The sequence below is a fragment of the Dromiciops gliroides genome, chromosome 4, assembly GCF_019393635.1.
Source record: "Dromiciops gliroides isolate mDroGli1 chromosome 4, mDroGli1.pri, whole genome shotgun sequence".
Classification (NCBI taxonomy): Eukaryota; Metazoa; Chordata; class Mammalia; order Microbiotheria; family Microbiotheriidae; genus Dromiciops; species Dromiciops gliroides.
In genome coordinates, this window is record NC_057864.1 from 477,290,436 (window position 1) to 477,302,800 (window position 12,365).

The 12,365-nt window shown below is 46.9% G+C and overlaps 1 protein-coding gene across 2 annotated transcripts in view; it reads left to right on the plus strand.

Moving 5' to 3' along the window:
- The window catches only part of LOC122755357 (NADPH--cytochrome P450 reductase), an 80,168-nt gene that overhangs the window by 57,663 nt on the left and 10,140 nt on the right, over window positions 1–12,365 (plus strand). For both annotated transcript variants that reach the window (XM_044003676.1, XM_044003675.1), the window contains exons 3-7: window positions 1,988–2,036; window positions 2,632–2,760; window positions 9,685–9,834; window positions 10,967–11,091; window positions 11,629–11,718. In XM_044003676.1, coding sequence (XP_043859611.1) covers window positions 1,988–2,036; window positions 2,632–2,760; window positions 9,685–9,834; window positions 10,967–11,091; window positions 11,629–11,718 — 543 coding nt within the window. The remainder of the gene's footprint in view (window positions 1–1,987; window positions 2,037–2,631; window positions 2,761–9,684; window positions 9,835–10,966; window positions 11,092–11,628; window positions 11,719–12,365) is intronic.

Here is a 12,365-nt window from a genome sequence, read left to right on the forward strand (position 1 = left end):
TTATTTAAATCTAAAGACCTTAAAATAGCATTGGCAGCCACTAATCTAACTGAAAAATTGTCAGCATTTCACTTTGGAGACATGGGTTCCATTTGTGTAGCTATGATTATCCCCTCATGAATGAAGTGCAGAGTTTCTAGATTGGTGTCCATAGGTTTGTGGGGATTTTGTCCTACTTTCTCCATGTCTGTAGGATTTATTTTAAAAGCAAAGGGGATTAGGACACATCAGTTTAGGAACTTTGTCTTTCTTCTCTCTACTTCCTTCCCCAGTAGTTCCAATAGAGAATGTGGATTGAAGAGTTTAAGGAAAAATGAATTTTCATTCCTTTTCCTTAAATGGTAGGTCACTAATTAATGTTCCAGCCTTGGTTTATGAAAATGATGCTAACCATTGACTCATAGCTCTCAAAGAGTTGTTTTTCCCCCAGCTTTGAGACTGGATTTGGATTGAGCTATCTGCCATCTTCGCCCCCCCCCCCCCCCACCTTGGCCTTATGAACAACTACACATGGGGGCAGCTAGATGGCGCAGTGGTAAAGTACCGGCCCTGGATTCAGGAGTACCTGAGTTCAAATCCGGCCTCAGACACTTGACACTTACTAGCTGTGTGACCTTGGGCAAGTCACAACCCCAATTGCCTCACCAAAAAAAAAAAAAAAAAGGAAAAGGAAAAAAAAGAACAACTACACACACTTTTGTTGGCCAGGGTTAGGGCTTCTGTCTGTGGCTAGAAACAGAGAGGAGCATAACTGTCCTCTTCAGGGAGCACATCTGTAACCTTATCTCTGTTAATTAAACCTGAATCCTGAAGTTTGAGGATTTGTAAGAGCCTAAAATTCTAGCTATGATGTCTAAAATCTAATGAGTGGGGGGCAGTTAGGTGGCGCAGTGGATAAAGCACCAGCCCTGGAGTCAGGAGGACCTGAGTTCAAATCTGGCCTCAGACACTTAATACTAGCTATGTGACTCTGGGCAAGTCACTTAACCCCAATTGCCTTACCAAAAAAAAAAAAAGTTTAGGGGCAGCTAGGGGGAGCAGTGGATAGAGCACCGGTCCTGGATTCAGGAGGACCTGAGTTCAAATCCGACCTCAGACACTTAACACTTACTAGCTGTGTGATTCTGAGCAAGTCACTTAACCCCAGTTGCCTCACAAAAAAACAAAATCTAATGAGTGGTCACCTTAAATTAGAAGCTTTAGCAAGAGTTTAAACTTTTAAGTATTTATTAAAGTGCATCAGAAGTTGGTGAGGAGAGAGAGGTAAAAATCAAACTTCATCTAACTATCTCTAAGAGAACCCTGCATATCTCACCCACCAAAGCTCAAGTCAGGAACCAAAAGACCTGCTCCCTCCTTGGCTTCTCCCCGAAGCCTCCTGTGAAACTGGAAACAGGGCCGTCCACACACAGAGATCCAAGCTAATTGGCTGGTATCTCTGATTGACAGGACCCATGAGCAAACATCACTTCCTGATGCCGAACTAACCTTCAAAACCCCAGAAAAGGTCACTTCCTGTCGCTAAAGTCACATGGTTTCTTTTCAGGCCGGAGCTCACTATATCCCTCCCAGCCAGGGGTGTCATTCCAATTCTCACAGGATTATTTTCTAGAGGAGTGACCAAAGCTTATGACAGTTGGGAGGTTGGTCCCCACCTGCCCTCAAATGTCTCTGCTGCATCATCTCTTCACATGCTGTCTTAATCATAGAGAGCAGTGGGACTCCTGCTCTGGATTCTGCCTAGTCATTCTAGATACTCTGGGAGAGTCCTATTAGACTGTCAGTTCCTTGAGGGCAGGGACTGTCTCTTGCCTTTCTTTGTATCCTCAGTGCCTGGCACATAGTAGGTGCTTAATAAGTGCTTAGTGGCTGACTGAATACTGTATCTCTCTCAGTGATAACCAGTTGGAAAGAATGGCAAATAAAAGCACAATCTGAGCAACCATTAGTTCATCCTATGCTTATTGATACCATTTGTCTTTTTCAGAGCCTCTTCTGTCAAAGACAGCAGCTTTGTGGAGAAGATGAAGAAAACGGTAAGGCTTCTCTTTGCGTTTCTTGATTTTGAATTTAGACCTTTCTGAGTATTTGCCATTCTAGCAGAAAGCTGAAGGGAGGGTTGGGTGCAGGCTCTGTGTTGGGGGCTGTCCTCAGCAGATCGAACTCTTTGGCAGGTGGGGAGGGAAGAGGAAAGCGAAGCCTGAAACACAGGCCTGGCAACAGTTTACCTCCCAGTGGCACACGTTGAGCTGTACCTCTTTAGCTTATATCTCATGTTGTCATCCATGAGCACTCAATCATATACTGTTTTTGATATTCTCTGTGCATTATTTACCTTCCTTATTCTTGTCTGAGTCTCCAAATGGATTGTAAGCTCATTTAGGAGAGGGATTTTGTCATTAGTGGAGATTTTCTACACACTCTTTGCTTTTGTGTGGCATAGTTCTCACACAAGAGAAATTCATTTCAGTGGCAATTTGGGGAGAACATGAGGGGAGAAGGCAAAGAGGAAACATTCCAGAACATGCAGCGTGAACTGTTCTCTGTTAGTCTTTGTTTGATCTTCACTTAACAGTCATGAACTGCCCCCTTTGACTTCTGTCTAACATGTGTTCATGTGCCTTCCCAAAGGGCAGGAACATCGTTGTATTTTATGGCTCCCAGACGGGCACAGCTGAAGAATTTGCTAACCGTCTTGCCAAGGATGCCCACCGCTACGGAATGCGGGGCATGGCCGCTGACCCTGAGGAGTATGACTTGGTAAGCTACGCTTCTGCCTCACTATCCCACTTTTTGGTTTTGTTTTGTTTTTGCAGGGCAACGAGGGTTAAGTGACTTGCCCAGGGTCACACAGCCAGTACATGTCAAGTGTCTAGGCCACATTTGAACTCAGGTCCTCCTGACTCCAGGGCTGGTGCTTCATCCACTGTACCACCTAGCTGCTCCCTCTGCCTCACTTTCAAAAGTATCCTTAGTCCATTAAGGAATTCCTTGGAAGACAAAAAGAGGGGCCTTCCTTGCATGCTAAGGTCTGAGTGAGAACAGCCATGGGCCTTGGTGAACTTCAGAGGGCAAGGCTAAGAAACAGAAGGCTGGGCTTTTAATTGTTTTCTTTTTTTAGCATACGACCTCTCTCAGTCATGAGAACATTAAGGACAAATCCCCTCGGTGCTAAGACTAAAGACGTGTTTTTCCCTTCTTGTGTTCAAGGACCAAAATTGCACTGTTAGGCCAAAAGGAGCAACCCTGTCACCCTTCGGTGTCTGGGCTTTGACACTCTCCATGCTGAAAGGGCTAGGGACGTGTTCGGGATCGCACTTTGCCTGATGGCCGCAGCAGAGGAAACCGAGGAAAGTTATCGACTCTTATCTGGGTGACCTCTGTGCAAGTCCCCAGTACAGTTGAGGCAGGAGTTTGGAGATGCCCCACTCCCAGCCCAAGGGGAAGCAGAAAGTCACTGTCCTGGTGCTTTGGCCTGAGAGTGGGAGGTCAAACCTGAGTCAGCACCAAGAGTTAGAGGACGTGGTTGTGCTGTGAGAGCTGCTAGGCCCCAGCCCTGCCCTTTTCCATGAGGACTGAGGTCAAGAGGAGAGAGGTGACGGCTCGGGCCAGTCTGGAAGGCGCAGCCATGATCTGAGCTCAGGGCCCTCAGCTCAGAATCCCACACGTTCTCTTGGCCCTTGGCCCTTCAGCCTCTTGAGAGGGAAGCTCCCCAGAAGAGGAGATCTGCTGGGTTCAGCTTTTATTTTCAGCTTTTGTTTTATTTGGAACTTAACAAACAGCAAATCACATTTCCTTATACACTGTAGAACAGAAGAAGATTATGTAGAGTTTGGTTTTCTTTAAGCATGTGATCAAACTTTCCTCATTACAACTGTGATTCCTCCTGTTCTCTTTTTTGGAGGGAGAGAGGGATAAGGGGAGAGGGTAACAGCCTATGCTCCCATCGTGGGGGGGAGGGGAAGTCTTTGTAACAAATATTCCTAACCAGACAAAACAGATTGCTGCATTGGCCATGCCCGAGAATGTATTTGTTATTCTCTTTCTTGAGTCCATGTCTTTTCTGGCCAGAGGTTGGAAGCATTCTTCATCATCGGTATTCTGGGATCATGGCTGGTGATCGACCTGAGTTCTGAAGTCTTTCTTTCTTTTTAAAAAATTTTTTTTCAACTACATGTAGAAATGTTTAACATTCATTTTCTTCAACTTTGAGTTCCAAATTTTCTCCCTCCCTCCCCTCGTGGTTCATTGAGAAGGCAAGCAATTTGATATTGGTTGTTCATGTGCAGTCAGGCACAATATATTCCCATATTAGTCATGTTGTGAAAGAAGACGCGGATCAAAACAAAAGTTGGAAAAAGTATTCTTCGGTCTGCATCCGGACTCTAGTCCTGAAATCTTTCAGAGCTTTTGTCTTGAGCTCACTGCTACTGTGTAGATTATTTTCCAGGTTCTGCTCACCTCAGTCCTCATCAGCACATACAGGTCATCCCTTTTGTCACTCCTTTGGCACAATGGTATTCCATCACATTCATTTGCTGTAACTTGCCCAGATTTCTGGAGTATGAGGCTAGAGTGTAGGTAGAGCCTAAGGACTCTGCGCTGCCAGTTGAATCACTCCTGATCACACACCTTCCCCTGCCCAGAAACCTGAAGAGGCTCCCACATGCTACCAGGGGCGTCTGACTTTCTTGGCCTAGACCTCTGCGTAGCCTAACCCACTCTTCTGGACTTTGCTCCCATGACTTCCCAGCATGGATAGTCTGTCCTAGTAGACTGATTTCCTTACTGCTCCTCAACTCAATTTTAAACTCCTTGAGGCTCTCTTAAGGGATTTTATATCCCTGGCTTAGAGTTACACACACAGTAGGTGTTGAAGAAATACTTGAATAAACAAATGAAAAGTCCCTTTTAACTCCCAGTGAGACACCTCCTCTTCCTTACCCAGAGAGGGTCGCTCCTGTCTTCTTTCTCTTTGAGAACACATTTTCATTTCCCAGCAGCTCTCAGCAATGGAGTAGGGTGACCTTGGCCCTATTAAATTTAAATTATTATGTTTGGCTCCCAATTCTAGCCTGTTGATATCTTTTAAAATCTTTGTTCTGTCAACCAGCATTTTATTTTATAAGACCAGTTTTATATCATCCATAAATGTAATTAACGTGTGCCTTTTGTGCCTCTTGTCCTTTCCCCTCATTATTTTTCTCCTGGGGAGATTTCCTTCCAGGTTGACATTCAGGCCATTCTCTGGATACCCTTGTTTAATTGGTTCCTAATACGTGTTGCTGTCCAGTCCCTAGCTCTTAATTCTGTCTGTAGGGATAGAATAAGCAGCTTTGCTGAATCCAAATTGTGTCAAACTTTTATGAAGCCAAATCAAAAAGGATCTGCAGGATTTCTCTGATTTGTAGTTTCCTTTCAGGAAAGGTAAGGAGGTTGGTCTGCTATGACTTGTTCTTATGGGAGTGATCACCACTGCTCTTTCTGAATGCTCACTAATCATATCTTCAGTCAGTCCTGGAATTTTGCTGGGAATTTACTCAAGGTTCATTGGTGTGTAGCTTTAAGGATGTGCCTCCTTTTCTTTGAAAACTGGCATGGCAGGCACTCATTTCTCCTCCTTGGGTCACTCTCTAATTCTTCATGATTCCTGAGAGATCTCCAATAGCAGGGCAGCCCCCATGTTCCTATCTTCCTTGGGTATTCATAGGATAGTCTTCTTCCAGGCCTGGTGACTCAGATTAATTGAGGGCAGGTGAGTGGGTTTATTTGCCAATCCTATGGTCACCCGAGGTTATTCCCAGATGACCACTTTTATTTTAAACTTCCTATTCTGAAGATGGTTCTCCTTACAAGAAAAAAGCAGAAACCACACAAGAGTTGCTAGTACCATCTTCCTTGCCATTATTTTTTGTCCCAAGCACTTAAAATAGGTATTGTAAGTTTCCCTTATTTCTCTCTTGCTGTTTTCTCCTGCTTAACATGTGGTTCACAAAAGTCCCTTTTTTTGTTCTTAGTACTTTTTTGCAAACCTCAGTTTATAATACTCTTTAGAATATTCTTACCTATCCATAGAGAACCGTGGCATTCTTAGAAAGAAAAAAAAAAGGTCCTCTGTTACTTTCCTTATATGTCCTCTTTAAGATCTAGGTTTCCCAAAGGAATCAATGGGGGCAGCTAGGTGGCTCAGTGGATAAAGCACTGGCCCCGAATTCAGGAGGACCTAAGTTCAAATCTGGCCTCAGACACTTGACATTTACTAGCTGTGTGACCTTGGGCAAGTCACTTAACCCTCATTGCTCCACCCCCCCCCCCAAAAAAAAGATGTAGGTTTCCCAAAGGAATCAAAATAAAGGAAAAAGACTCATGTTTGTTTTGTTGTTCAGTTGTGTCTGACTTTTCATGACCCCGATGGACCATAAAACATCAGTACTTTTCTTGGGGTTTTCTTGGCAAAGATACTGGAGTGGTTTGCCATTTCCTTCTCTAGTAGATTCAGGCAAACAGGATAAGTGACTTGCCCAGGGTCACATGGTTAATAAGTGCCTGAGGCTGGATTTGAACTAAGGTTGTACTCTATCCACTGAACCATCTAGTTGATCCATAAGCACAAAAGTAGTTATAGCAGCTCTTTTTTTGTGGTGGCAAAGAATTGGAAACTGTAGGGATGCTTGTCCATTAATTGGAGGGTGATTGAACAAGTTGTGGTATATGATTGTGATGGAATACCATTGTGCTATATCAAAAATGATGAAGGTGGGTGGCTTCAGAAAAACCTGGCCCAGAGAGATTAAAAAAAGGGGAAAGGACCTATTTGTACGAAACTATTTATAGCAGCTCTTTTTGTGGTAGCTAAGAATTAAAAACTGAGGAGATGACCATCAGTTGGGCAGCGGCTAGATAAGTTGTGACATGTGATTGTAATGGATGTTACTATTGTTAATTACTAATATTTCAATGAGAAATGACAAATAGGTTGACTTCAAAGAGACTTATATGAACTGATACAGAGTCAAACGAGCAGGACCAAGAGATCACTGTGTGCAGTAACAGCAATATTTAGTATGACGAAGAACTATGAATGACTTAGCTATTTTCAGCAATACAGTGATCCAAGACAATCCAAAGAAGTCATGATGAAAAATGCTATCCATCTCCAGAGAAAGAACTGATGTCTGAATACAGACTGAAAGCATACTATTTTTCTTTTTCTCCTTCCTCCCTTCCTCCCTCCCTCCCTCCCTGCCTTCCTTCCTCACCCTCCCAACCCCCGCCTTTGCCTCTCTCTCTGTCTGCTTGCACAAAATGACTAATATGGAAATGTTTTACACAGTTGCATGTGTAAAATGTATATCAGATTGCTTACTATCTTGGGGGTAGAGAAGTAGGAAGAGAGAGAATTTGGAACTCAAAATCTTAAAAAAATGTTAAAATTGTTTTTACATGTAATTATGTGGAAAAGAAAATATGATTAAAAATTTAAAAATTTTTTAAAAAGAAAGAAAAACCTGGGAAGATCTATATGAACTGATTAAGAGTGAAGTGAGAAGAAACAAGAGAATAGTCTACATAGTAACAGCAGTATCGATGATCAGTTGTGAGAGAAAGTCCTAGTAACTGATCAACATGATGATCCACAATAATTCCAAAGGGCCTGTTATGAAACATGCTCTCCCCCTCTGGAGAGATGATGCACTCTGAGTGCAAATGGAGGCAGATTTGTGTGTCTGTGTGTGTGCAACATGGCTAACGTGGAAATGTTTTACGTGACTTCAAATGTATAATGGGGATTGTATTTTTAGCCTTCTCAGTGGGTGGGGGAGGGAGGGAGAGAATGTGGGACTGAAAAGAAACATTTTCAATTAAAAAAAATTCAAATCAGATCCAAGCTGGGTTTCTGAAGGTGTTCTCCTTGTGGCCACATCAGATTCTTGGCCCCTTCTCCTTTCTTCCTTAAAAAGATAATTTGTGGGGGCAGCTAGGTGGCGCAGTGGATAGAGCACCGGCCCTGGAGTCAGGAGTACCTGAGTTCAAATTTGGTCTCAGACACTTAACACTTACTAGCTGTGTGACCCTGGGCAAGTCGCATAACCCCAGTTGCCTCACTAAAAAAAAAAAAAAAAAGCCATGGGAAGCACTTATGAATGAAATCCTGCTCATAAAGCAGCCAATTATCTTTTATTTATTTTTTTTTTTTTAGTGAGGCAATTGGGGTTAAGTGACTTGCCCAGGGTCACACGGCCAGTAAGTGTTAAGTGTCTGAGGCCAGATTTGAACTCAGGTACTCCTGACTCCAGGGCCGGTGCTCTATCCACTGCGCCACCTAGCTGCCCTTCCCATGGCTTTTGAGATGCTTTGAATGGCTTTTTAAAATTTCAGATCATGGGATCTTCGACAATGTTTCTGAAAACGGTTCAATTTACTTTCTTAAAGTCTAGGGTTCTCTTGAGACTGCCCAGTGCTGTCCTCCTTAAGTATCATGGACTCTGAAGAGACAGGCACCACACTCCAGTCCCTAATGGCCATTCCTTCGGCTTCCTAAGCCTTCTGAGAGGAAATCCTCTTAGCCAGGAAGGGGCTTGGAGAAGGCTTGGACCTGTGATGGTGCTGGTGCAGAGAACATTCCTTCTGCCAGTGCAGATTGGCACTTTCTCTGAATCTCACACTCAGGGAGCTGCTCGGAGGGTTTCAGTGATATGTCCCTTAAAGTGCTATATTATTCCAAGTCATGGCTGCAGTTTCTTGGTAGTTGAAGCCACCTATCTCTGGCCAGTTTGGTCTTCCTCCAGAGTTCCAGTGCTCTCTGGGCGGGCCAATCTCAGCTGAATGCAGAGGTTTCTTCTCTTTCCTGTGATCACCCCCTCCTGTTGTCTGCTGTGCTTGCTTCCTGTCCCCATAGACTTCCACAGCAGAGGATCTCTCTGCTCTTTACCCTGGCCCCCAACCAGGCCCTGGGCTACATACCTTCGAAGTTCTGTCAGCCTCCAGCTCTCCAGGACACTGGGTTTCGTGCCAGCATCACAGTGCCTCTTGTCGACATCTGAAGGCCCAAGCACCATTTCTGTCTTTGCTCACGACAGTTTCCTACAGACTGCTAAGGCCCTCTGCCCTGTGTAATGTGTATCTGTGGCTCTCTTCAGTGTCTGGTTGGGTCACTATGCCTGCCTGGGTTTCTCTGTCTCCCTCCAGTTTGAGTTTAAAGTTCTCTGTATCAGATCACGTCTCTCTGCAAAAGTATATTCTCAGACCTTGTTCTGGGTACTCTGCCCTGTTAAGAATCCCTGATCTTAGAACCTGCTTTTCAGTATTCGCATTGCTAGACAGGTTGTATCTTTGAGAATCAGTCTTTTAGATTTGGGGCCAGACACCAGCAGGAACCAGGTCTGCAGAACCCAGGGGGCCAAGAGCCTGGATTCAAAATGGATTTTCTTGTGTGAACCAAAAACTGGCTGGGGGGAGGAGTTCCAAGAGGGGACTGAGCATCACTGGACAAAGTGTCTGGCTTTCTCAGGTAACCACATTCATTTGAATGTAAAAGTTTCGGGTACACACTACCCAGCTCCTTCAACTCTCAGTCTATTGGTGTTGACTGGGCAAGTGCTGTGCTTTCCCAGGTAGACAGGGCTCCTCCCCAATACTTGGCCATTGCGGCGTTGGCCCTGACTCTCATTCTTGTTTTCTTAGGCGGATTTGAGCAGCCTTCCAGAAATAGAGAATGCCCTGGCAGTGTTTTGCATGGCCACCTATGGGGAGGGGGACCCTACGGACAACGCCCAGGACTTCTATGACTGGCTACAAGAGACAGATGCTGATCTCTCTGGTGTCAAATATGCGGTGAGTCATCTTGCCCTTCATTCCCACTGTCCTCTGAGGACTTGTGGGCTGGACTTGATGCTCTGGGGCCCTTGGCTCTATGTGCCAGTCCTAGGCTGCAGGGCCCTGCTGTCCCAGCACAGCCCACCTGGGAGACCAGAGTCTATCCTCGTTCCCTTGTCATGGTGGGCGTTGCTGTTGGCAGAAGGGGCTCTGAGCCCCCTCCTGAAGCCTAGATCAAGGCTTGGAAGGGAAATGACCGAAAAGGAGGCCCCGTGGTGCCTTCTCTGCCTCCCCCTTTGGCGATCATCCGCCATGTCTAAGAGGGCCACCATGGAAGGCTGTGGGGGAGGAGGAGGAGGCCGACAGGAAGCTTGTTTCTAATAGGGCCTGATCTTGGGGAGCCTCGAGGAGGCACCTGGGCCAGCCTGGCACAGAAACCCACTCCTGCGGTACCCTTGGGTCCTGTTTTACAGCTTGGTCCATTTTCCTTTAGGAGTCAAAGGCAAAATACGTATGCAGAGGGAGGACTCTCAGGTTGGGGAGGGGCTGGCCCTGGGGGGAGCAAGTCCAGGCTGTGTAGGGGTTTCACTCCACCTGGTATAGGCACCTCAGGTTTGGAACCTCAGGGGGAGTCCTGTAGGCTCACAGACTCTAGAGGACCTGAGAGAAGAGGGGTTTCCTGGGGCAAGAGAACTGCAGGAGAGCCACTGCTGGGGGCCCTGCCTAGAGGCACGAAGAAACAGACACTTCACTTAACAGTGGGAGCAGCTGGGGAACAGCTGGGGGGCAGCTGGGGGCATCCAGGCAAATTGTGGGCTGCTTTTTCTCTGAGGAGCACCTGGTGAGCAAAGGGCGTGTCAGGCTTGTGCCTTTAACCCTTGATTGCTGGTCAGGGTGGGTAGGACCAAAAGGGATCCATGATGATTCATTTCCCACTGCTGGCATGGGAGGCTCATCTTATCAGTTCAGATACGTTAGGTATTAGCCCAGAGTCTTATGATGGAGTTTCGGATGGGAAATGGCAAACCCGTCATGTTCCTTACAGTTGAGCTCTGCCGGTTGAAGTCCATCCTTAGCCCCCATCTATCTTTTCCCACAAAACCAAGATGGCTATGGGATAAGGCCTCATTGCTCCCTTTTCTTGCTGCAGGTGTTTGCTCTTGGGAACAAGACCTACGAACACTTCAATGCAATGGGGAAATATGTGGACAACAGACTGGAGCAGTTGGGTGCTCAGCGGATATTTGAACTGGGCTTGGGAGACGATGATGGGAAGTGAGTGAGCCTGTGGCCTGGGCCTGACAGAGCTAAGAGCCCCCTCTCAGCAGCCGTAACTGTCGAGCGTGGGGTACTGGCTCCATCTTAGTCTTCGTAGTGCTTGTAATTGGAGACCTCCTCCTGGGGTCCCCTTGTTGACTTCAGGGGGATTTCTCCTATGCTGGCTCTCCATCCCCTAAGGCCTCCACCTCTGACTTTCCCCTTTTTCTTGGCCTCCTGAGGGCTGCTGGAGGCCTGACTGTGGCCCCTTTCCTTAGGCATTACAGCTTTGCAGAAGTGACTGGGCTGCAGCCCCCTAACTGGGCAGTGCTCTCCGGGCTGCTGAGAACAGAGCACTGCATGTTTCTGTCTCCTTTGATCTTTGTTCACAAGAGAGCAGCAGGGCCTTGGTGGCTCTGGCTCGGGGGTCAGAGTCTGCCAGCCCCCAAGGCCCCTCCCTCCCCCACCTCTCCTTTCCCCTTCCATTTTTCTCCTCTCTCTGTCCTTGGCAATGACCTTTTCCTTCTCTGTGGCTCATTCTTTGGCTTTCCACAGTTTGGAGGAAGATTTTATCACCTGGCGAGAGCAGTTCTGGCCAGCTGTTTGTGAACACTTTGGAGTGGAAGCTACTGGTGAGGAGTCCAGGTGAGCATGGGTACTGAGCCCTTCCGAGAGGACCGGACAGCCAGAGGGGGAGAAGCACTTGGGCCAGTCGGGACGGGCGCCTCTGAAAATAGCAGGGAGGCCAGCTGCCCTCCGTCAGCCCTGGGAGGCTGGCTTGCTTCAGTCCTCCTTTGCTGCAGCCTCAGGCTCTGGGTTCAGATGCCATCAGGCAGAGCTGAGACTCCCTGGCTACGCTTTGGGTGGCAGTATCTCTTCTGGCCCAGTAACTTGGGCCGCTGAGCCTGTAACTGGGCTTTGGTTCTGCTCAGCCCAATAGCTGGGAGGAGGGACTCTGATGGGATGAGATGGTGTTCTAGGGAAGGACTGAGGGCCTGTGCCCCCTTGGGAGTCCCCGAGAGGCTTTTTGACCTCTACTAGTCTGTGTGCCTCACAGAGACTTTCCTCAGGCCACGTTGTCACTGAGCAGGTCAGGTCCTTGGGGCAGGGGCAGATTGCTTCCCTGGAAGGCCTAGCATGAAAGAGCCCCACTCATTTTAGCTCAGTCTCCTGCTTCTCCAAGGTCCCAGAGCAGCTACCATCCCACATGGAAGTGCTGCTTGTTTCCCAGAAGCCCTTCCTGCCTCCTGCCAGCCTCTACCTTTGCCACACACTGGCAATCTCCCAGTGCC